At 43.3% G+C, this 25,053-nt stretch overlaps 2 protein-coding genes across 2 annotated transcripts in view; one reads left to right on the plus strand and one right to left on the minus strand.

Annotated features, from left to right (window-relative positions):
• The first annotated feature begins 224 nt into the window (after positions 1 to 224).
• On the plus strand, positions 225 to 7,388 carry ctsh (cathepsin H). Its single transcript, XM_061222779.1, has 12 exons — positions 225 to 351; positions 769 to 800; positions 1,345 to 1,450; positions 1,559 to 1,629; positions 1,916 to 2,020; positions 3,165 to 3,251; positions 5,264 to 5,319; positions 5,401 to 5,482; positions 5,616 to 5,684; positions 5,793 to 5,899; positions 6,379 to 6,504; positions 6,682 to 7,388. Exons 1-12 carry the CDS (start codon positions 267 to 269, stop codon positions 6,755 to 6,757), a joined length of 1,002 nt encoding a protein of 333 aa, XP_061078763.1. The 5' UTR covers positions 225 to 266; the 3' UTR covers positions 6,758 to 7,388.
• Positions 7,389 to 16,540: 9,152 nt separating this feature from the next.
• Positions 16,541 to 25,053, minus strand: part of LOC133111726 (FERM domain-containing protein 5) — a 97,598-nt gene continuing 89,085 nt past the window's right edge. Inside the window, exons 7-14 of the mRNA XM_061222281.1 lie at positions 24,383 to 24,470; positions 23,800 to 23,888; positions 22,965 to 23,028; positions 22,364 to 22,455; positions 21,232 to 21,306; positions 19,303 to 19,371; positions 19,006 to 19,112; positions 16,541 to 17,115 (exon numbers count right to left, since the gene is read on the minus strand). Of these exons, the coding sequence (XP_061078265.1) occupies positions 16,541 to 17,115; positions 19,006 to 19,112; positions 19,303 to 19,371; positions 21,232 to 21,306; positions 22,364 to 22,455; positions 22,965 to 23,028; positions 23,800 to 23,888; positions 24,383 to 24,470 (1,159 nt within the window). The remainder of the gene's footprint in view (positions 17,116 to 19,005; positions 19,113 to 19,302; positions 19,372 to 21,231; positions 21,307 to 22,363; positions 22,456 to 22,964; positions 23,029 to 23,799; positions 23,889 to 24,382; positions 24,471 to 25,053) is intronic.

Genomic DNA, 25,053 nt, shown 5'->3' on the forward strand with positions numbered 1-25,053 from the left:
GCCCAGGATTCCTAGCTATATCGATATGCCCCAATTATTATTCTTTTTTGGGATTGTACACTATATTTGTATATTCTTTCACGATGCATTTTTAAAACGAATGCCATTAAACTAATCCATTCGCATTACTTTAGTAGAATTGATTATCTGAATTTTTTAAAAAGCGTAATGTGGTGGTCATGTGACTATAGACTACTGAGTCATTGCACTCCCTTCTACTTGTTCTCCACGCTCAGTCAGAGGCGACTGACAAGATCGGTGTGGCGATGAAGAGCTCCGCTACAATAGTGCTTATTTTGGCTGCTGTACGCTTGTCTCAACTTTCCCCAACCCCCGTATATTCGGCGGAAGGTAAATATGGTCGCTTTTGTATGTTTAAATCATTGAAGCAAAGTGTATTACTGGTTATCGCCTTGAAGTTGAATTATGCCGTATTCATAACTGCAACTCCTCTATCAGTTTCGAAATACGTTACCTTTCTTGTAAAACTGAAATCCATGGCCTCGCATAATTATTACGCGATTCATATTTTCAAGTATAAGGTACACGTTTGTGCAAAAACATGTTTAGGCGACTCATTTTATACGTGTGTACAGTTACAGTACTATATTTAGCAGACCAGCTGCTTTGCGGTAATGTATTGTATGTGGTCTGTACAAATAGGATCGCCAAATCATTCATTTCTGTACAAGCTGTGTTAGAAGGTTGTAGCCTATCAGTGAAGCTTGGTGATAATGTAATTTTATTTTTATTTTGTTTTTGTTACAGAGGAATTTGAATTCAAGTTATGGATGTCCCAGGTAAATGTACTGCTAACAACTTAAGGTGTTGGTTCTACTTTTAAACGGCTTCGTGCACATACGTAACATTCCTGATTGAGATTGTTCTCTTGTTGGTTTTATGCGGAAATGGAACAGGCTATAGACAATGTTGAATTGTTCTATCATTGCAACATTTATAGCACTTGCTAGTTATTGTTACTTTCAGGTATTGTAATACCATGGCTTATTTAATGTATTGCAATATAGGTTTATAACACTGTTGCATGCAGTGCAAGTTTATCTGAGACTGCTAAAAACAATAAGCAAATTAAAGAGTATGTTGTAGGTGAAGATACTGCTGTTTGAAATCCTGACCAAAAAGACTTGGCTGGAATGACCATTATAACATTAACTATTTAATTATTTTTCATTTTGTGTCTGATGATAGAAATCAGCACACAGATCCCTAACTGAAGCTGACATTTTAGTTGTCAAAATTCTACCAGTCTCTTATGTTGGTCTCTGCATTTAATTTTGACAACAGAGTTGATAACAAGTCTTTCTTTTTTATTTTCTCTGACAGTACAACAGAGCATATGGTCTTGAGGAGTTCTACCACAGACTGCAAATATTCACACAGAACAAGAAAAGGGTTGACCATCACAATGCAGGAAACCACAAATTCACAAGTATGATGCATTCTTATGACCACCCTTTTAAAGTGATTTTCATTGATATTTTATCTTGTGCTTGAATGATGTGGATCTATAACCTCTTTCTCTTGTCTTGTCACCCAGTGGGTCTGAACCAGTTTTCTGACCTGACCTTTGCTGAGTTCAGGAAGTCCTTCCTGTTGACTGAGCCTCAGGTAGCAGCAGTCTTTAGCTCTGGTTCTGTTTGTCTGTCTTGTCCTCTGTATGATTGTAGGGCTCCAGCAATTTATCCATACTTTGGATTTTTGGATTTATCTTTTGATGTTTTTACTACACATTAATATACATAATAACATTAGTTTCCCAGGCTCAATATGAATTAATGTTGATCATTTTAGCACATTGAGCTAGAGTATCACAACCTAGAATTTCCATTATATTCCAGATAACAAAAATTGTGAAATGACTTGTGGTCACTGGGCGGTGTCTTGCCTCCCTCAGAACTGCTCTGCCACAAAGGGAAGTCATGTTAGCAGTAACGGACCTTACCCTGATTCGGTGGACTGGAGAAAAAAGGGGAACTACGTCACACCTGTGAAGAACCAGGTTGGTGACTGAGAGGTGTGGCTCTGCTGAGTTTAAAGGATAGCTGTTAGCTTTGCTAGCCAAATAGCACTGATTTAATAGGGGCTAACAAAGTTAACAGCTAACAGGGAGTGAGGTATGCATACTCAAGTTGGGAAAGTTTCAGCCCAACATGGGCCCCAATTTATGAAGTATTTTTCTTGTAGAAACAACCTGTCACTCATCAATAAATTGGCGAATACCTGTTTTACTACTTCACAATCCAGAGAGGCTGTATTCCGTCACCACTTATTTTTTACTGCAAAACACACATAACTGAAGGGTTAAATAAGACACATAAGACTTTGTATCCAAATTGTGTACTGTTTTTATAACAATATAAAAAGGCAATGTTTAACTTTTATAAAGATTGGGTCACTTCAGGCAAAGTAATCAAACTTTATGCTGAAAAAATTATAAAATTAATTTGGTCCTGAGGACAACCCGAAAGTGAAAGTGACATTAACGCTCTTTGTATCACCATAGAAAACAAAAGATAGACAACCGTCAGTTTCAAAAGACTGAAGCAGACACATTGTTCTTTATTACATAATTGGAGATACACACATGGTTACTTTTTAACTGGCAACATTAAACAAAACAGAAACAAACAAAACAAACAAAAAAATGTTTCTACTGAAAAACAGTATAAACATTTTTTACAAACCCATCATCACAATCAAGGAGACGTAATTGTGTGGCTTTCTAGGGTTAGCATGCCGAGTAGGCCGGTGTGGTGATTGTGACGGTGATTGTGGTGATTGTGACAGTGATTGTGATGATTGTGACGGTGCTTGTGGTGATTGTGACGGTGATTGTGGTGATTGTGACGGTGATTGTGGTGATTGTGACGGTGCTTGTGGTGATTGTGACGGTGATTGTGGTGATTGTGACGGTGCTTGTGGTGATTGTGACGGTGATTGTGGGGATTGTGACGGTGATTGTGGTGATTGTGACGGTGATTGTGGTGATTGTGGCGGTGCTTGTGGTGATTGTGACGGCCGTAATCTCACTTGGTAGGTGTAACTGGGTTGGGAGAACGTGTGGTTGGTAGGTATTCAGCATTTTGAATCTCACAGAAGGAAACGTTGGCGGTTGTGTGAGTCGTTGTTTCTGTCCCTCTCAGGGCGGCTGTGGGAGCTGCTGGTCGTTCTCTACCACAGGCTGCCTGGAGTCTGCCACGGCCATCGCTTCCGGAAAACTCCTGTCCCTGGTGAGAAATCAACCGCAGCCTTTCCACCCTTGCCACTCCTTACCCCGTTGGGTCATTGTATTAGTTCTTCTATGACCATTCATAGATTTCATACATTTCGCCAATTTCAGAAGTTTAAATAGAACTCGAGCAGGATTCTCAATTTTCTCCTTTCTCAAGTTCCCCTTCTGATAAAGTAGAGACTTCCTCTTTAAGCATGATGGCCCCAGATTGTTCATGCAAATGTACATAAGCGTGATTGTTTCGTTTCTGCATTTACTTTCTCGGAAGAATATAATTAAAGATGGTACTGCGAACACTCGCTTGAAACATAGCAAAGTGTTTTTTAAACACAAAATAACAACCTTCAAATAATGGCACCTTGTTTTATTCTGATCACTCAAGATTCATGACGGCGTTATTAGAAATGGGTGCTAAAGCAAAATGTTCCACCTTGAGACTTTTATGTTTAAGATTGACTTGGGCAGATGGATGACTGTGCCATAGAGCTGTGCTATGGGTCTGACTGTGCCATAGAGCTGTGCTATGGGCCTGACTGTGCTATAGAGCTGTGCTACAGGTCTGACTGTGCCATAGAGCTGTGCTACAGGTCTGTGACTGTGCCATAGAGCTGTGCTATGGATCTGACTGTGCCATAGAGCTGTACTACAGGTCTGACTGTGCCATAGAGCTGTGCTATGGGTCTGACTGTGCCATAGGGCTGTGCCATGGGTCTGACTGTGCCATAGAGCTGTGCTATGTGTCTGACTGTGCTATAGAGCTGTGCTACAGGTCTGTGACTGTGCCATAGAGCTGTGCTATGTGTCTGACTGTGCTATAGAGCTGTGCTACAGGTCTGACTGTGCCATAGAGCTGTGCTATGGGTCTGACTGCCATAGAGCTGTGCTATGGGTCTGACTGTGCCATAGAGCTGTGCTACAGGTCTGACTGTGCCATAGAGCTGTGTTATGGGTCTCTGACTGTGCCATATAGCTGTGCTATGGGTCTGACTGTGCCATAGAGCTGTGCTACAGGTCTGACTGTGCCATAGAGCTGTGCCATGGGTCTGACTGTGCCATAGAGCTGTGCTATGTGTCTGACTGTGCTATAGAGCTGTGCTACAGGTCTGACTGTGCCATAGAGCTGTGCTATGGGTCTGACTGTGCCATAGGGCTGTGCCATGGGTCTGACTGTGCCATAGAGCTGTGCTATGTGTCTGACTGTGCTATAGAGCTGTGCTACAGGTCTGTGACTGTGCCATAGAGCTGTGCTATGTGTCTGACTGTGCTATAGAGCTGTGCTACAGGTCTGACTGTGCCATAGAGCTGTGCTATGGGTCTGACTGTGCCATAGAGCTGTGCTATGGGTCTGACCACCATAGAGCTGTGCTATGGGTCTGACTGTGCCATAGAGCTGTGCTACAGGTCTGACTGTGCCATAGAGCTGTGCTACAGGTCTGACTGTGCCATAGAGCTGTGCTATGGGTCTCTGACTGTGCCATAGAGCTGTGCTATGGGTCTGACTGTGCCATAGAGCTGTGCTACAGGTCTGACTGTGCCATAGGGCTGTGCCATGGGTCTGACTGTGCCATAGAGCTGTGCTACAGGTCTGACTGTGCCATAGAGCTGTGCTACAGGTCTGCCTGTGCCATAGGGCTGTGCCATGGGTCTGACTGTGCCATAGAGCTGTGCTACAGGTCTGACTGTGCCATAGGGCTGTGCCATGGGTCTGACTGTGCCATAGAGCTGTGCTACAGGTCTGTGACTGTGCCATAGAGCTGTGCTATGGGTCTGTGACTGTGCCATAGGGCTGTGCTATGGGTCTGACTGTGCCATAGAGCTGTGCTATGGGTCTGACTGTGCCATAGAGCTGTGCTACAGGTCTGTGACTGTGCCATAGAGCTGTGCTACAGGTCTGTGACTGTGCCATAGAGCTGTGCTATGGGTCTGTGACTGTGCCATAGGGCTGTGCTATGGGTCTGTGTGGCCTCGTCCCTCACCGCTTCCCCCTGTATATCTTTTCTGTTCTCTAAGTCGGAGCAGCAGCTGGTGGACTGTGCCCAGGACTTCAATAACCATGGCTGCAATGGGTGAGTGTCGCGTCATAAGACTTGCTTGTTTGTGGGCTGGTGAAAGTTACTAATCATTTTTTTACTAATTTGTTTTTGCAGCGGACTGCCTAGTCAGGCCTTCGAGTACATCATGTACAACAAAGGACTTGCAACCGAGGACGACTATCCATACAATGCAAGAGTGAGTCAGTTATGTTTCTCTTTTCCAAGTACAGGGTGGAATTGCTGAGTATCAAATACGCAAGTGCGAGTACAGCCAATAACATAATGTAAGGAAGATGATAATAATATTCCAACAATCCTTTTGCTTGCAGGACAATCCCTGCAAGTTCCACCCGAACCTGGCAGCTGCATTTGTGAAGGATGTTGTCAACATAACAATGGTGAATCCCCGTCTTAAGTGCTGTTCTGCTCCGTGAAAGTTTTTGAGGAGTTCCTTTGTGTGAAATGCTAACATGTTTGTTACCTTTTCTCTCCAATCCCACTAAAAGTATGATGAAATGGGTATGTTGGATGCCGTGGCCAGGGTCAATCCTATCAGCTTTGCGTATGAGGTGACGGGTGACTTTATGCACTACAGTGGAGGGGTGTATAGCAGGTGAGATTCATAGTTTCAGATTACGGTGCCTTGAAAAGTATTTATTTGGCAGGACCTGAAACAAGCAGTTCATGCTTGAAAACCTAACAATTTGTCTGAATTAAAGCAGTTTTGCAAAGAAGAGTGGGCCAAAATTCCTCCACAGCGATGTGAAAGATTGGTATCAACTTATAGGAAGGGTTTGGTTTCAATTAGTGCGGCTAATTATTGTTTGACTTTTCTTCATTAGATACGTGAAATATTTATTTTAAAAATGTTTTTACTCTGGTTGCCTTTGTCTAACATTACACTTTGTGTCACCATCTGAAACCATTCAGTGTGGAAAAACCTGCAATAATAGAGGAACTTAGTAAGGATCGGGGGGGTACTTTCCCAGCACTGTACGAAAGTCATGCATGACATCACACTACCCATTTCCTCTTTCTGTCTGATTTGGGGTGCTCCTGCCCTGTGATTGGCTACCAGCGCTCTCGTTTCAGCACCACGTGTCAGAACACCACGGACAAAGTGAACCACGCCGTTCTCGCTGTGGGGTACGGTGAAGATGCCGGGACCCCCTACTGGATAGTGAAGAACTCCTGGGGACCAATGTGGGGAGAAAAAGGGTATGGTTGCACTTCCCGTTTCTGGTTTTTCCTGGTTTGCTGAGTCATTATTAAACAAATTTACCTTGAGGCATGGGTGGAACATATCAGGTCCAGGAACATATCAGGACCATATCAGGTCCAGATTAGGGCACTTTTGTTTATCCTGTAAACATGATTCTACTTTCCACTCGGCAGGTATTTCCGTATCGAACGGGGGAAGAACATGTGCGGACTGGCGGGGTGTGCTTCATACCCGGTCCCTCCGGTGTGAAAAGCGGCGCCCAAGCTCGAAAGATGAACTCCAAGCAAGATGTGAGATTGTAATGAACTTGTTCTTTGTGCACTGGTAAGAGCACTGGATAAACAGCTCCTGTGACATCACCTGATCTTTAGCTCACGAGTGCGATCGCTTGGAGTGGGGCCAGTCTTCATGGTGGAATTACCCTTGGCATTTCCTTCTGTGTCAAGGCCTCTGATGGCTTAAATACACAGAGAATGTGCTCAGCCATAATGGCTGTGCCCTTTTAAAGATTCGGTGATGTCATAGGAGCCGCAAGCCAGTATGTATACAGAAGTTCACTATGCACTTTTAAAATCATAACCTGCATGAAAGATTTTGATTGTTTTTACATAAAAAGGGAAACTGACCAGTATGATTGTTTCTTTATTGCTTCTGATCATGTTATAATTTCAACCAATCAGTAATCAAGATGGCAGCATCAATATATACAGTAGTGATAATACAGGAAACAGTTTCAATGGAAAATGCAGTACTGTTTTTTTAGCTGACAGAAGCTGAGTTTATTCATTGTTCTATAACAATCAGCTATAATCAACTATTTGCGCCGATGAAAATAATGCTTTCATTTTATTTTTTATTAAAGTTTGTTTTTACAATTAAAGATTGTCTTTGCACTTTTTATTACATTTCCCTTTCTGTGACTTTACTTTCATTTGCTTAGAAGATCTACAGTGGCTTCAGAAAGTATTCAGACCCTTTCACTTTTTGCACCCTTTATTGTGTTGTAGATTTAATTGCCATTTTTGTCTACTCTCAATAACCCATAAAACATGTTTTTTTTGCTAATGTATTGAAAATACAAATACTGAAATCTCTTAATTTACATAAGTATTCAGACCCTCCATATTGCCCAGGTCCTGTTTACTTTAATTGGACTCCACCTGTGGCAATGGAATTGATTGGACAAGGACAATTGAAAGGCGCACACCTGTGTAAGGTCCCACAATTCACACTGCATGTCAGGACAAAAACGCAGGAATGGAGCAAATACAGAGAGAAAACCTGCTCCAGAGTGCACACAGCCTTACACTGGGGTGACAGTTAACCTTTCAGCACGGCAATGACCCAAAGCATACAGCCAACGCGTCGCTGGAGTGGTTTCAGCACAAGTCTCTGACTGTCCTTGAGCGGCCCCCATTGAACATCTGTGGAGAGACAGTTCTCAGATGGCAGTTCTCAGATGCTTCCCATCCAATCTGACAGCTTGAGAGGATCTGCCAGGAAAAATGGGATAAACTGCCAAAATCCAGGTGTACAAAGCTTGTAGAGACTTACCCAAGAAGATTCAAACCTGTGGTAAGTCATTGCTGCAAAAGGGGCTTCTACAATTACTGAATTAAGGGTCTGAATACTCTAAAAACATGTTTTAATTTTGTAATCATGGGTTGAGTGTAGATTGATGAGCAAAAGGAAATTTTTCCTTTTAAAATGAAATCTATAACACAAAGTGGAAAAAGTGAAGGGGTAAAGTAAAAACTTTTTAAAGCCACTGTAAGTAGTTACCCAGGGTGTGAACTTTTTTGAAATCACCAAAGTTGTCTTAACTTTCCTTTTTCATTTGCACAGTAATAGTTTACTCACACGTAATTGAGAAAGAGCATTTACTAGATTAACTCTAATTGAAGTGCAGCTACTTATTGCTACTGAAGATACTCATATATGAAGTCTTCGGAAACTCAAGTCAACCCCCAATGTGTGGATTCTCACCTTCAACTGCACGTTGACAAAACCGGTGGTCCATGTGATGCATGACAGTCCTCCTGCAGTGGTCAAGCAAAAAAGCAGTATCTGTAATTTTCTGTAGGCTACAGTAATGCAAAAATGCTAAGACTTTCAATAAAATGTAATCATTCTTTGAGCTAAAGGAAATTAGATAGGTTCCAGTTATCTGTGTCTTTAGGTTTTGCTTGTTCATAAAATCATACACACACTCTGAAATGAAGTGACAGTGGAGGTACATTTTTGTTCTTCAAGGATCAAAGTTATTTGGGTACAAATGAGTATGTTTTCCAAGCAAAAAGGGTACAAATGAATTATATTGGATTGAGTTTTATGTACATATACGGAACTGCCCCAATGACAAGCACTTCTTAGGCCCTTTTTGTACTGAGAGTGCAGATGACATTTCCCAGAAGCACACAATGGTGAGCCACTGGAGACTTGGTTCAACCAGAGTCTGTAGGCCAATCTGATGGTTAACTACTATGAGACTCTCAACCCAAGTTTCTGGGGCTCCATAGTTCTTCAGAACATCCTTTACCACAGCACTGCCACATTTTAAGAATATCGAGCTGAATATACTGGGGTCTACAGAATGTGTATGGAAACAGACCATGTCTCCTTTGTGGAGTGGAAGCGGTATTGGGCAATTTAGGCATACAACCAACCAATTCAATTGTCTTGCATGATGGGAAGGCCGAGCCACAACACAATCATTGAAGTTAACATGTCTATTGGAAGGGTAAAATGCCTTTTCTTTGGCAAAACTGGGTTCCTCTGTATTGTATTTGTAAGTGTAAGTACAACCGCATGCAAAAATGATGGAATAAACAAATCACAGATCTGACACAAAACTAATTCTGTTTAACAGCTGAACATTCTGGCTTCATGAAACATACCTCAAAATTGTTTTATTAAAATATTTTAATTAATGACATACTTTTTTCCAGATCAAGTAGAGGACAAGATTATGGAATCACTCAATGTTGAGGAGAAAATTATGGAATCACTTTGTAATTTGTATTTCTAAAACAAATACCAGTACTGAATATGTCTGAATATGCCAGTTAGTCTGCAGTTAAAAGGGAGTGTTTGCAGACCTTAACGAGCTGTTGGACTTGGCTAATCGAAGGGAAACATGGCTCCAAGAAGAGAGCTGTCAACTGAAACAATGGAAAGGATTATGAAACTGCTTCATGAAGGAAATCCAACATGGAGTGTGGCAAAAGCTGTTGGTTGTTCCCAGTCAGCTGTGACTAAAATTTGGTACAGACAAAATGGGAAGGTTATAAAAGGAAAACATACAGGTAGGCCACGGAAGACGTCAAAGTGTCAAGATAGAAAACTCAAAGCAATATGCCTTGAAAATGGAAAATGCACAACAAAACAAATGAAAAACAAATGGGCTGAAACATTCTGTCAATGTTTGTGACAGAACTGTAAGAAATCGGCTGAATAAAATGGGATTTACAGACAGAAAAGCCAAACGAAAACCAGCACTAACAACAGAAGAAAACAAGGTTGCAGTGGGCTAAAGAGAAGAAATGGAGTGTGGATAATTGAATGAAAGTGATATTCAGTGATGAATCACAAATCTGCATTGGCCAAGCCGATGATGCTGGAACCTTTCTGTTGCCGTTCCAATGAAACATACCAAGATAACTGCCTGAAGAAAACAAGCAAATTTCCCCAGTCATTTATGATATGGGGTTGCATGTCAGGTCCAGGGGAGATGGCAATTATTACTTCAACAGTCAATACTTACTTTCAGTATGCATTTAAATTTTGTACACTTTTCTCATTCCATCGATAGAAAATAGGTTTGGTGATGAGGAAGTCACTTTTCAGGATAACGATGTATCTTGCCGCAGAGCAAGCTTTTCTTCAGGAAAGGCATATCAACTCAATGACATGGGCAAACAGTCCGGATCTTAATCCGATTGAAAATATATGGAGAATTTTTTTTTTTTAAAGGTTTAAAAGGTCCATGACAAGGCTCCATTCTGCAAAGCTGATCTGTCAACCGCTATTCGAGAAAGTTGGAACCAGCTTGATGGAGAATGTTGTTTTTCATTTGTGCAGTCCATGCCTCAAAGAATACAGGCCGTCATAAAAGCCTGAGGAGGAGCAAAAGTACAAATTGTGATTTTTTTTTTGCATATTTTTTTTTTCCTCAACATTGAGTGATCCCATATTTTTTTCCTCTACTTGATCTGAAAAAAAAAAATCCTATTAGTTAAAATAAATGCATTTCATTAATTATTAGCTATGTTTCACCAAGCCAGAATGTTCAGCTGTTAAACAAAAATTGTTTTGTCAGATCTGTGATTTGTTTATTTGCTATGAAGTAAAAAAAAAACGGATGAACATCCTCTAAGTGCGCTGATCCCATAAAGTTTGCCAGGGGTTGTAATGTGTATGTTTGTGCTGTGTGGCAGTGTGGTATTCCTGTGATGTAGCTTGTAGTGAGTAAAATAAGCCAGTAGATGGGAGCATTGTGTTGCGCTACAATTGCAACATTGCGGCTCTGCTTCCCTGTCTTGGGAATAGTTAGAAACTACAAAAACACAACCAAAAGCTTCTTTGAAACATTTTATCAATGTTTATTTCAAGTTTTAATAATTTCATGGCACCAGATACAAGGAACTATCAGAAGGAAACAATATCTTATACTGTTTCGTATGGAAGGTTTCCTACAGTACAAAGATGGTTTTGGAACGAGTTGGACTGAGCAGGAACAGGATTTGGCACACACATTTTGTATATATATACTCATGTATTTATATATTAAATAAATTAACGGCAATCTTCAATTTCCAAGTTTAAAAAGATGCAGTAATTCAGACTAACAGAAATACAGAGGTCACGCCTACGGGCACACGCTTGTATGGTCTCACACACACACACACACACACACACACACATGTCCATAGGCATAATGATGGCGGTGGGAGAGTGTGTTGGTGAGGACAAAGCGACATGGTTCAGGGTCAGACCCCAGAATAAATACTGCCCTCTCGACTCCTTCAGCCCTGCTGCGGACTGCAGGCGGAGCGAGCTAACGCCACAGAGAACACGCCTGTGTGCGGCTAAATAAGAAATGGGTGGGAGGACAGGCAGGGGCATTTTAAAGTCTCCTCACTTCTCAGTGCGCCACCTAGTGGATAGACAGAAGTGTGTTCCACGTGTTGCTATGCCCCAAGGATACACTGACTGGTTTATTAGAATGACAATCGCTATCCAGTGCATTTCGGAACACAAATACAAAATATCACCCCTCCCCTACCACCCACCCCTCCCTGCCTCTCTATCTCGCTGTCCTTTGCTCTCTCACTGCTGAATCAATGCTGCTGGGTGCTGCTCCCCAAATCTGCTGATGCCCACAGCTGCCCAACAGGAAGCCGCACAGCATTAGCAATGTCCCTTTCCATGAAGCAATTACTTTCTCTAACTATATAATAATCAAGCCACCACCAAAAGTGCGAACTTAACAGTCAAAACGCTCTGTGCAATTATGTAGTGGTGAGGAGTTAACTGACGAGGTAACTGACGAGGGGCTTATGACTGCTTGTGTCATGCATGCTGCAGACAGAGATATTTTCAAATTAAAACTAAAGATATGGAAGTCACTTAAATGGTGAATGAAGTAAGCAATTTGGTGAGCCTAAAGTCGAATAATTGAGAAATAAAATTTTCAGTCTTGTTCCCACACAGGGCCCAAAATGCTTAACCTCCCGTTATTCTGTTGCCTAAAGCTCGGCTTGTCCTCAGCCCATGCAGCTATTCAGTAGCAGCCACTCTTTCTCTCTCATCCCCACATCTCAGTAAGCTGTGTGCTTACATCTCGGTGAACAGTAAGCCCTTGCATCGCGTCAGCCTGCGGTCATGGTAGGCTAGCCCAAAACCCTCAGTTTGAACTTACCTTAAAAGGAGGTCTGGTTTTTCGTCTGAATGTACCTACGCCTTAAGGACTGCCCCCCCCCCCCCCCCCAAAAGAAGAATTAGGTGAAAGAATAAGTGCGTTGCTTACATGACTGCCAACATTTGCTGAGCGGCAGACTGTGACATCCAGATATAACCACTGTTTGGTCTGCTTCCAGCACAGGCCAGAAGGAGAAGGGTCTACGAGACAGTCCAACGCAACGGCATGCGGCGACTCTCTGGAAGGAAGGCTTGTTTTAGGAGGAGGGACACAAACAATCGACAGCAGATGAAAGCCAACCAGGCACCTGCAGCCGGCAGGAGTCATGCGCGTGCTGTTCTGCACACGGCTACACGGAGAACAGTGTTTACAGGATCTCTGTTTTAAAGGGAAGTCCAATTCACCAATTCACCACCTGTGTGTTTTTTTTTTTGTTTGTTTTTTTTAGTTCTCTATTGACCGCTCCCACCCCCCATCCCCATGTCACAGTAAACACAGTACAGAGCCGTTTGCTGAGAAGGGCTCTCTACTGACACATACTTAGGTGCGGCAACACCAATCGCACCAGAACAATAAATTTGCATTTCAACCAAATGCCAACCTTCACATAAAGCCAATTATAAAAGACTAATGAAAGACTGACAATAATAAAAGAAATAATTAAAGAAAAAGAAAAGAAAATTTAATAACATAATAATAATAATAATAATAATAATAATAATAATAACTTAATGAATTCTGTAATGTGACTTTTTTATTATTGCTTGTTGAATCTGCTGCCTTGTTTGTTGCATGTGTCGAGTGATCATTAGAGCTACATGATGCTGATAAAATGAGACCACCTATTGGAGACCATCATCATTTCAGGTCTATCAATTTTATGTTCTTAATTTTCCTATTTCCAAATTTAAACCGCCTGTCATTTTATTAAATAGATCGTCCAATTACACGCCTTGCTTACAATATTTTTCTGCCACATTGCCTTCTTAAATGTACGGTATATAGAATGTGGCTTTCATTTATGACAAAGTAATGCAATTAAAAACACCACTAATTACTCCATTGGCTGCTCATTTTGGTATATCTTTGCTGCTTAAAAAACTGTCTGCAGGAAATTAAGCATGCAAGCTTGTTTGCCAGCTTGTCGCCAAGATTTCATGTGTTGTTTATGGAATGTATGAGCCTGACCATTTTCATCCTGCTTTGTTGAAACCACCTGGAATTATACTCCAGTGGACAGAAGTCAGACGGATGACCTCACAGCCCGCCCCATCACATAAAAGCAACTGCTCAAACCACAGATTGTCAATGTACTCTGTATCCTGAAGACCGAAAGTTTTATGTCTCTACCGCTCTTAAATCTTGAAGCTCACAGAAGTATTGACAATGTTGCATTGTAGAAAACAGGAACGTAAAAACAACAGGCACAGTAACAGATAACGCTGGCAACTCGACCTAGATTAAGGAATGCAGGACGTGACCAGCCTACTGTGTGTATATTGAGCATCTGTGTGGGGTGTCCAATCAGAGTGCAGAATGAAGGATGTCGGACAGCGAAGGCCAATCGGACGAAGCCAAAAGCTGCTGCGATACTTCTAATGCCAGATGTCCCCTCACTGCACGGTTAGTTCGAGTGACCTGGGGGCGCCCGAACCAGACGGCCGTACAGTTGACCTTGTGCTGAACTCTTTTAACGCAGACCTAGTTTTTATGACCTCGAGCAGCTCTGTGAATTTTGGGTTAAGAGTATTGTTTGGACCAGCGATACTCAATGCCTTGTCCTGCGGGCAGCAGTGTCTGCAGGCATTCGCACAGACCGTGCGCTACACCACCTGACTTCACTAATTATTCTACCTGCTTGGTTCAGATAATAAGCTAATTAGTGAAATCAGGCAGTGTAGCGCACGGTTGAAGCAAAGCAGACCCTGCGGCCCACAGGACGTGGAGTTCAGTAGCGCTGGTTTGGACCATCCAGCCAGATGAGCGCAGGGTGCTATATCTCTGTCAGTCGTTAAACAAAACGGTTTCTCCCTCATATCATGATTATACTCTTCTGTATCTCTCCTTTAATTTCTTTTTTTTGTCTGCTCATTAGCAATAGCCATCATCATCGTGTATGTCTGCTGTAGACTATATGCGTACACACTGTCCCCAAACGATAATTGAACTCTAACACGCATCCCCCATATATATAAACAAAAACAGAAACAAACAAACAAAAATTAAACAACTAAAACAGGGCATTATCCAGTCTGACGGTCATAACAACACACTTATTGCTCCCAATCAACCAGACGAACAGCTCAAACGTTTTGCCATGTCAGTGGCAGAATATACCAGAATGCAGCAGATCGCCTACAGTAATGTGTCACTCCGTGACATACAGTGACTCCATTAGCTAGTCAAAGAGGATTCTGCCAGGAGCCGCCCTGTCACCCAGATCACAGAAGTATCTTTGGTAGATGTACAGACAAACAAATAATACAAAATTAAATTAAAGGAGGTGGCTGCTGCTTGTGGGAGAGGTGGCATACTGTACACGTAAGTGTGACCTGGACATGGATAAATCCCCGCTTCAGTACCTTTCCCTCCTGCTTTTCAGAAATACTAGGCCTCGCTGGATTCACAGAGCTAAAAAATAAGAAAAAAACTATAACTTCTTTCTTTTGATAGCAAAATAACATTTCACTTCTGTTAAAATATACATGGAACTGTCAATATATTAGCAAACAAAACTACTTAGTACAAAAGTATCGTGTTACTAGTGTTATAATAATGATTAATAATAGTATTATTTCCACATTGAAGCCCCTCCCCCAATTATTATTTATATATACAATGGGGGAAAAGCCCATCAATTTCTTTCTTCATTTTATTCTATTCATCTTACTCTGCTTTAATAAAAAATAAATCAAGACATTTCACTTAAGAAAATTAGCAAGCAAAAATAACTTCACAGCTTAGGAATTGTTGTTGTTTTGTTTCCGTAAGCTGTGCACATTGCACATCTACCTAGACTGAACCTATGGGTTCTAGTGAATGCTTTCAAGAGGTTGACCGAGAACACTTCTCTACCAGCTACTGACGTTGTTAGGTCACATAACAGAACACCATTGTATCCATTTGAATTCTTTATAAAAAACTTTCAAATGAAGAATTCTACAGCACAACTTACAACTGCTAACACAGAACCAAACTCCAATGAAAGAACAGTCAAAGCTTCTCCTCGTGAGCTAGCATATTAAGGACCTTTCCAGGTCTCTGGGCCACTTCCACTGCAAGTCATTTCAGCTGTTCTTTCCAAAATCCTTTACATTATCATATTTTTCTCTATTGACAAATTCAACTGAATCTGTCTTAATTCAATACACCTGTTTACCCAAAATGCCAGAACACTGGTTGAGTGGGCACAACCTCACTGTGGGCAATATGGGAGCATGGTAAGGGTTAACACTGATGCACCAGGGTAATGGCCCATCTCACATAAAGCTCATCTGTCATACAGAGCATCTTATTGCCAGATCAGATCAGACCTCTCTCACATAATTCTCCCCTCTGATGAAGCAGAGTTAATCTGAAAAATGAACACATAAGAAAATAAAGGCATCTCCTCCCTCACGTTTCCCTCACTGTCCCGTGTACACCTTCAGCAGAAGCTGAGTGCATATCAACTGGCTTCCGTGTCGGATCTACGTCAGTTTTTCAGGTGGCGTTTATTTATTTTTTGTCGTATTGAAAAAAAAAAAAGAAAAAAAAAAGAAACCTGAAATCATAAGAAACTCCAGACAACATAAAAGGAAACAAAATGTCCTCTTGCTTTGCATATAAAAATAAAAATGTAACAAAAAAATAGAGAAAAAAATTCAAACACAGGAGAAGAAGGAGGCTCCAGGGGGCGTGTCCTGGAGCGGTCCATGGTGTGCACTTGCTGCGGGGGGGGACGGTTTTGATGAGAGAAGCTGGATTCATGTTGGGATGGGGCTGCCCACCATCGCTCGCTCACGCTATCGTCTTCTCGAGTCCCCAACGGGAGGGAGGGAGGTTGGGGATGGGAGGGGGGAAAGGGGCGGGGCCCAGGGCTCAGCCCCGGCGTGTGGCCCTCCCCCTCAGCCTCACTTGTCACTGATTGGCCCGCCCAGCCAGCTGAACTTGCAGGCAAACCATCGCCTGAGGGGACAAAAGTACTCGGAATGAAACTGCTGGAACTCGGGCGTCTGGCGGATGTCGCGTAAAAACGCCACGTCAATGTTGGACTCGGTCAGAACGATGAGGAGGAGGAGCAACACAAAGAGGAGTCCAACGGTCACGAGGAGCAGACGGAGCACACTTAAGACAAACTTATTCACCTGTTCCGCTTCCCCGGGCGAACGGGCGCCGGCCTCCCAGCCCTCGGCCCCGAGCTCGGAGAGGTCTCCTCCGGAGGAGGGGCTCCCCGCGTCCGACTCCTTCTCCTCCTCGATGCTGCGGGGGGCGCCGTTGGTCTGGCGGGCCAGGGCCTGCTCCAGGCTGTGCTCGGCCACGGGGGTGGGCAGCACGCTGTCCGACGGGCTGTAGGCCTCGTCCGAGATGACGGCGGGGCCCTCGGCTCCGTCCGGCATCGTGCTGCGCGACCGCGGCATGAACGAGTCGCCGTGGGAGACGGAGCGCACTGGCGTGGAGTGGGCGCTGTCCCGGAGGGACTCCAGACCTGCGTCAGGGAAAGAGCGGGCGGTGAAGAGAGATATTTGGACATTATTTTAACCCTTTCCACTCTGCCCCCTTACGGCTGAGTCCATGTCTCCAATTATTGTTCATTTTTATATCATACAAAAAACTGTGGCATAATAAAACTGCAAAGCGGCGATGCCAGATTGTTAAAAGGCTCTCCGCTAGCGAGAACAACAACTGTGGCGAGGGGACGGTTGTAAATCGTGAGCGTATCCAGGGGGAGGCTGGAGTTTTATTGCCTTGCTTTGCAAATAAGAGGCTGATAAGCATCTAAACTGCTGTCTTTTTAACAATCTGGCATCATCGTTCTGTGGTTTTATTATGTTGCAGTTTTTTTGTATGATATAAATATGAATGCAACAATAATTGGAGACGTCGACGTCTCAATCACAAGGGGACAAAGTAGATATGGTTAAAATGGAGGCAGTGGATATTGGAATGTCTCCTTTTCCAACAACACATTCTACTGAGTCATAGGTAGTGGAGATCCTTCGCACATGAAAAGTCACAGAAAAACTTCTTTTTTTTTTTTTACTCTGAGGAATAGATCCATTCATTCATTCATTCATTCATTATCCTAACCCGCTTATCCTGAACAGGGTCGCAGGGGGGCCTATCCCAGCATACGAAAGGAATACACCCTGGACAGGTCGCCAGTCCATCGCAAGGCACACACACCATTCACTCACACACTCATACCCATGGGCAATTTAGACTCTCCAATCAGCCTGCATATCTTTGAACAGTGGGAAGAAACCGGAGTACCCGGAGGAAACCCACGCAGACACGGGGAGAACATGCAAACTCCACACAGAGAGGCCCCGGCCAACGGGGATTTGAACCCAGGACCTCCTTTCTGTGAGGCGGCAGTGCTACCCACTGCACCATCCATGCCGCCAGGAATAGATCCACTATGAAAATATACTACGAGCAGTTTGTGCTACATACTGCGGCACTATTCACCCATTCAGTACTGGTGCAAATCAAATAACTGCTTACTTATGAACAAATAGTTAACAAATGGAGTTAATGCGGGGTCAAAAGCACAAGGCAATTACATTCATATGATCTTCTTGGAGTATCTTCTCTGTTGCAAGGTTGGGCTGAATTACTTTGAGCAGTGTGATTGTAGGGATGGAAAGGGCTGAATTACTTTGAGCAGTGTGATTGTAGGGATGGAAAGGGCTGAATTACTTTGAATGGGGGATTGTACAGATGGAAAAGGCTGAATTACTTCAAGTGGGGGACTGGAGGGATGGAAAAGGCTGAACTACTTTGAGTGGGGGATTGTAGGGATGCCAGGGGCTGAATTAATTTGAGCGGGGGGATTTTAGGGACGCTGGGAGCTGGAAATGCTCCCGTCGCCACATAATTTAGCCAGGTCAGCCAGAGAAGCAAAGCGGAAGGATGAAGACGAGACCGTCCTGTGGGACATGACTCTCCATTAAGTGCTGACACCGTTGTATTACAGCTGGCGTTCTGAAGGGAAGGGATTTATTTCGCACCTCTTGATGATGTGACATTTTTTAATACCAGTGCTTACACTGTGTTTTTCGATCACAATGGAAATAAATCCCCATCAAAGAACGAGTCGGGGTAAGATTAAGTGCTTCATGGCGTGGTCATGTCTCGACTCCTAACTGCGAATTTGGATTTGAGCAGGAGACAGGGGGTCGGGGAGAGGACAAGAATAAAGAAATGGTAGTCAGCAGTGCTCAATACACACACTCTCAAATGGCATTTCTTTTAGAGTGCAAATCAACGGGAGACATAGTTATCAGACATGACACAGTGACACGACAGGTCCATATCATCAAAAGATCTGAGAAACAGAAGTCTCCCCCTGCAATTTCTGGTGTGGTGGTCTCACCCTCCATGATGGATATGTGCACAGCTCTCCGGCGGGTTCGGGGGACGCTGGTCAGGCGGGGGCCGTGGGTGATGGAGGGGCAGCTCCTGCTGGGCACCAGGCCAGCCCTACAGGGGACACATGCGACAGGCAGCCAGTCAGCGAAAGGGCGTACGTGTGTAAATACGCGTGTAGAAATCACACAGCACGCTGTTCGTGTGGACCAGCGTCAGTCTCTGTGTGAACGTTATCACACGACACGCTGTTCATGTGGACCAGCGTCAGGCTCTGTGTGAACAGTAGCGTTCCCATTCTAACCTGTGTATTTCGGGGGGATCCCTCTTGATCTTGGCGCTCTGCTCCATCACTTCTTTCGCCACTCTGCCGCTGCGAGACACAGGGGACACAAACCTTGTCAGATTCTCCTTGAACTCACGGCACACGGTTTACCTCACATAAACCTGAGCCCCTATGCTAAAAGCTCAGATACACTGACATTGTGAGAGAACAGATTCAATTCGCCAGTATAATAGAAGCAAGCACGCATCCAAAGTATTTAGTACAAGTGTTAGATAAAAAAGAAGAAACAATACCCACACCCTGCAATTAATGCTCTCTGGTGATATTAATTACACTGAGCGAGAGAGACACAACGCTCACAACATAACAGCGCAGACGCCGATCAGACTCCGCTTACTGTTCCCTGCTGAAAAAAAAACAGCTCAAGCTTTGTTTTGAAACAGCTGGTAGCTGGTATTTCAAGCTGGTCATAGCTGGATTTTACACCAGGGTTAGCACAGTCTCTACACTCACAGTTCATGCAAGAGAGAACAAACCTTTCAGTAACAAGCAGAGCTATCAAACTCATTTCGCTAAACACGGACATAGTAACACCATCTGTGAGCTAACACACTGACACCTGAATACCATCTCTGAGGTAAGTTAACACACAGACAGGCATTTACAGTCAAGCCTGAAAGGTCAGTTACCATACAAAACCACATACCACAGTCTCCAAACTCACAGTTCAGATGCTAACACACACACAATGTAGCGTACACAATAACACAGATAGATAGCACACAGACACTGGAATCTCTACACTGCACTGCGGTCAGACACACTAGTAACTGGCCAGCTCAGAGAAGCCGCTTTAATGCCACAGAGTGCACCTAAGGGGAGATCACCACAGTCCATAGAAACTCAGATCAGATTAACCTTCTGATCCCCTAACTCTCAAATTCAATCACTGTCCTCCAGGAAACACTGCAGTTCGCCACTAACCAAGTGGCTCAAGAGTAATTCCGGTGTGACTCACAGTGAAAAGCGCTCGCAGTGAAAAGTACTAGCTAATACACTCATGAGAATGCAGTATAATTTCACATTTTACAATGTGCCAATATATTATACAAAACATATGATATAATGACAAAATGTATGTAACAATATATTCCACAATTTATGCATTTTATACCCTCTCCCCCAAACAATCACTAACCATGACTCAGGAATCATGGCATGTTGTTATCCCAAAGACCACTATAGCACAAGCCCCTGCAATGTACACATGCACAGGAGACATGACCATTTCCCAAACCACAGGCCACACAGTACAACAGTAATTAACTCACTGGATTTTTTTAGTTTTTTTGCACCATTCTTTGCAAACTCTAGAGACTAGGGTGCGTGAAGATCCCAGGACATCAGCAGTTCCTGAGATACTCAAACCACCCTGTCTGCCACCAACAATCATTCCACGGTCAAAGTCACCTAGATCAAATTTTCCCCATTCCGACGGTTGATGTGAACATTAACTGAAGCTCCTGACCCGTATCTACATGATTGTATGCATTGCACTTCTGCCAGACAGTTGGCTGATTAGATAATCGCATGAATAAGTAGGTGTAATAAAATAGTTCCTAATAAAGTGCTTGGGGAGTGTATACGTATATAGCATGCCAATGTTTTGACATACCAATGCTATGTTCTTCAAATTGGAGATCACATGTTTTAACAACAGTACTTTTTTGCACCCTGTTTTGAAAAAGCTGGTAACTGGATGATCAGCTCAGACCAGCTCCATACTCAAGATATGTTTTCAAACAGCTGGTAGTAGGTAATTTCAAGGTGGTCATAGCTGGATTTTACACCAGGTCAAGGGCATCCATATTTGCTATTTTTCCTTGTTTGGTATCCAGTGTAAAATATCTGTTGTAATCTGAATTTACAGTACTTGTCACAACTCACCTGTATCGGAAGCGGCTCCCCTTAAAGAAGAGGTTACTGCTGGACACGGTCCGCACCTGACTGGACTTCTCCAGCCTGTGAACATGGTGAGATGGAGAGGGACAGGGATAGAAGATGAAAAAAATTTAAAAGGAGGATAAAATACAATCCCACTATTCCACAGTTAGCATGCATATCACTAGAGAGAGTGTGGGAGCTCGTATTTGAAGTGGGATAAAGGCATTGCCCTGCGTCAAACAGCAGTGATTATTTATTTACCCCCCCATGGCGAGATTTCTCCGACCCCAGTCCTCACTCCCATCGCCATGACATACCGGGAACATTCAAACCCCCCAGCCAATTGTTTTTATTCCGGCCTCGTGTATCAGCCAATCAGTCTCCCTCTCCCATGAACGCAGGGCTGTCTGCCACAGCTGTGTAAATTATTCAGCCCCTCACATCCATCTAGCCCAGCGCAAGTGATTTAATAAAGAGATGTCTAATAAATGGTGATTCTCCATATTGATTAGAGCCGCGCTCTGCAAGGAGACCCGCATAAGGCCACATCGCTCCTGGCTTTATGGCAGAAGCCCCCAGAAGGGGAAGATAAAGGTAATAAATCCAGCTGGTGGTGATAACATCTGTAATTACCCGTAAGTCGCCGTATTCTTTTATTTTTCAGCTCTACTCTGCCTCGAGTGAAACATTCTCAATCCAGAAATATTAACAGGAATAATATAAGAGTAGAAATATTAATACACCTGGTGTAAAGGGAGACAGGTGTGGAGACTTAGCGAAAAATGAACTCCACCTGCGTGCGAATGTGTGCATGTGTGTGTGGGGGAAGGGATATGAGATATAATATCATGTACCACAAGACACTAACAGTTAAATTGCCTGACATTTATTTTGTATAGAGAACTGTCACAAAAATGCTTCAAGAATGAAAACTGAGCATAAGCCAGGTCTGAACCCCCAAAAAAGGCAAGTAAGGTAAAAACTCCCCAGTGGGAAGATATCTCGGGAGGAACCCAGCAACAGAGGGGGAGCCCAGCCTCGGCTGGTCGGCCCTGTGTAAGGTGTAAGTTAGGGTGGAATGGACGGCAACAGAAATGTAATGAGGCATCCATCGCAGCAGAAGTGTCAGACTCACTTGTAGAAAGCCTGGTTCTCTACACCACACTTCCACAGGTGTTTGCAGGCCTCTGGAGTTGGAGCAAAGTATGTCAGGATGATCTTCCTGTCCTGTGCATGTAGGAAATAAAGACAAGGGCTTGCAGTATCTCCAAACGGACACACCGATCAGATCTGGCTCTGTCAGAGACCACGGCCAATGGCTGACCCAACTGACAAACCCACTATCGGGGTGGACGTGTGGTGCAGTGCAGAGACTGGACAGATGGGTTGCTGTATCAGTAAATACCTAGTTTTATGATAAAGTAGTGACAATTTAAAATTTTAACCGCATTATTTACCTTCAAAAGTGTGTGTTGTGTGCAGGTGTGTGTGAGTTGGGGGGCAGAATCATATCAATACAGAATACAGTTTTTCCTCACTACACACAGTTAAGCAGCCCTGAAAAATGCAGCATGCATGAGTACTACATTCAGCTTTTAAATAATAAAGCAATACAATACATGAAGTACATGAAGACACGTGGCTTTCACAGTGTAAAACATGGTCATGACTGACCCCATGCTACCAATGGCAGAGTGGGGGGGAAAAAAGATCATTTTAAAAATTCACACTCTCACCTCTTTCTGATTTGCATATATATGAAACGTCTTTCCTTCAAACTTGAGTTTGGTCACCTCAGTCCTGCCCACACAGAAGAGAGAATTACATCTCCCACAAGGCATCAGCTCTGGAATTAAGTCTTTAAATATTCATCAGAAATAAGGCCGACTGCAAAGCAGCTCTGGAGATGTGGAGATGTTATACATGATCCACCGCATCGGTGGTAAATCCACATCGGCAAGTGTCTGAGAAACGACAGCAGCACAATATGGGGTTACCTATTTTATTGAAGAACAGCTTCATACAACATTTATATTTCTGTTTGTTATTTTGTTAAAAAAAAGAAATAAAAAGTTATTGGCCGCTTATGTATTGTGCATGATGCATCAGGAACAAAGAATGACTGAGATGAATTGTGTGTGTGTGTGTGTGTGTGTGTGTGCGTGTGTGTGTGCGTGTGCACGCGTATAAAACACAAGCCAATTGTAAACGGGTAGCATAGCATTGCCAGTCACAAAATGGCAGGACTGGTTTTCATATCAGCGCGTATGTTATCTCTCCATCCCCAGAATGTGTTTATTCTACACAGCAAAGCCTAGCTAATTCTGAAGCCAATAGGCCATGTGTGTCGAAAAAGTAAAGCATAACGAGAGACCTGTTTGGCTCTTCTTGCTCAGAACAACAGAGCATGCCCAGCTTGTAATTGGACTGGCATGTACACTGACCAATCCGCTTCCTCGCTCTTCTCTCATTGACCAAAATGTTCATGTAGCCTGGTGCAGTCTCAGTTCCACCCATGCATTGTGCAGCTAGTGATCTCACTGACAGAATGCACTTAGATGCACCCCTCACCATTTCAGGAAGTGGACCCTCTTGTTCCCCTGTAGAACGACGAACCCGAACGGTGTGAAGGCCAGGAAAGCTGGGTTGCCAGACACGTCCTGCGGGAAAGACGGAAAGCCACTCAACAGTCAGTGCGTGCTACAGGACCCGAGAGCCTGAATATGATGCAATGCACAGGTCTGGCCTCCCACTGCCTTCTCCACCAGCCGAGTGTCTAGCCTTTCTGCCCAGGGAAAACCATAACATACACTGAGATAATGCACGCAAGGTTGACCATTCAAAAGTAGTAGGTGATTCAGTCCAACATGGGTGTTTTGTATTATATAAGTGAACCAGACCTGGGTCAAATATGTCATTGTTTTAGATTACAATACTTTTCTATGCTTTACTGAGCTTGTCTGACTTGGAACCTATGAAATACTCTCAACAGAGACGGACCCAATGGGCAGGTCATGTTCTGCTAAGTGGGACCTGCATTGCATCTAGATTCACTGGATATCATCTTGCCAACTAAGCTGGTCGGCATCAGTCAATATTTTGGCCACTTGTTCAAGCTGAATCAGAATGTTTTTAATATTTTATTTTGACAAACCTTGCACGGGTGAGGATCCACTCCATACGTCTCTAGCATCTGTGCTTTTTGCAGGAAATTCAACTCTGATTCTTCAGGATTCTGTCCTCTGGAAAAAAACATTTATCACAAAGGGGTATAAGAAAAGATGTCATGTCTGGTGTTGTCACTAATGCCTTGCCAATTTGTGGGACTGAACTTTGTGGGCAATTTAGTGTTTTTGGCTTTCATGGCATAATAGCAAAAAGCATCTTTTCAGTTAAAACATTTGAGCAAAAATGGTTGTTTCCTTGGGGACTGTAGATAATTGCAAGACACTTAGCTTGATAGCTTTTTAAAATGAATGCTGCTGAGAAATGTATTTAATCAGTCAGAGCGTTGTGGACTGTTGTGCTGTTTGGCTGCAGGTGACGTCAGGTTGCCTTACATCTGCAATATACAGGAGAAGCCGAAGGCTCCACACAAATAATTTAGACGAAGCAATTACAGAGCCCGGTGATGCAAAGCTGAGGATATGCTGCAGACAAAATCTTAACCGTCCAAGTGTATATTTTTTCCATTCAGACGTATTCTCACTGCTGCGTTCGTGACAGGATTTTAAAAGAACCTTGAAAAAGGAGTAAAGTGCGACATATCGCCACAGGAGGGCAGCATATGATCAGGGCAGTGTCGCGAAAGCTCCGCAAAATCCT

This window comes from Conger conger, chromosome 15 (genome assembly GCF_963514075.1).
Source record: "Conger conger chromosome 15, fConCon1.1, whole genome shotgun sequence".
Lineage (NCBI taxonomy): Eukaryota > Metazoa > Chordata > Actinopteri > Anguilliformes > Congridae > Conger > Conger conger.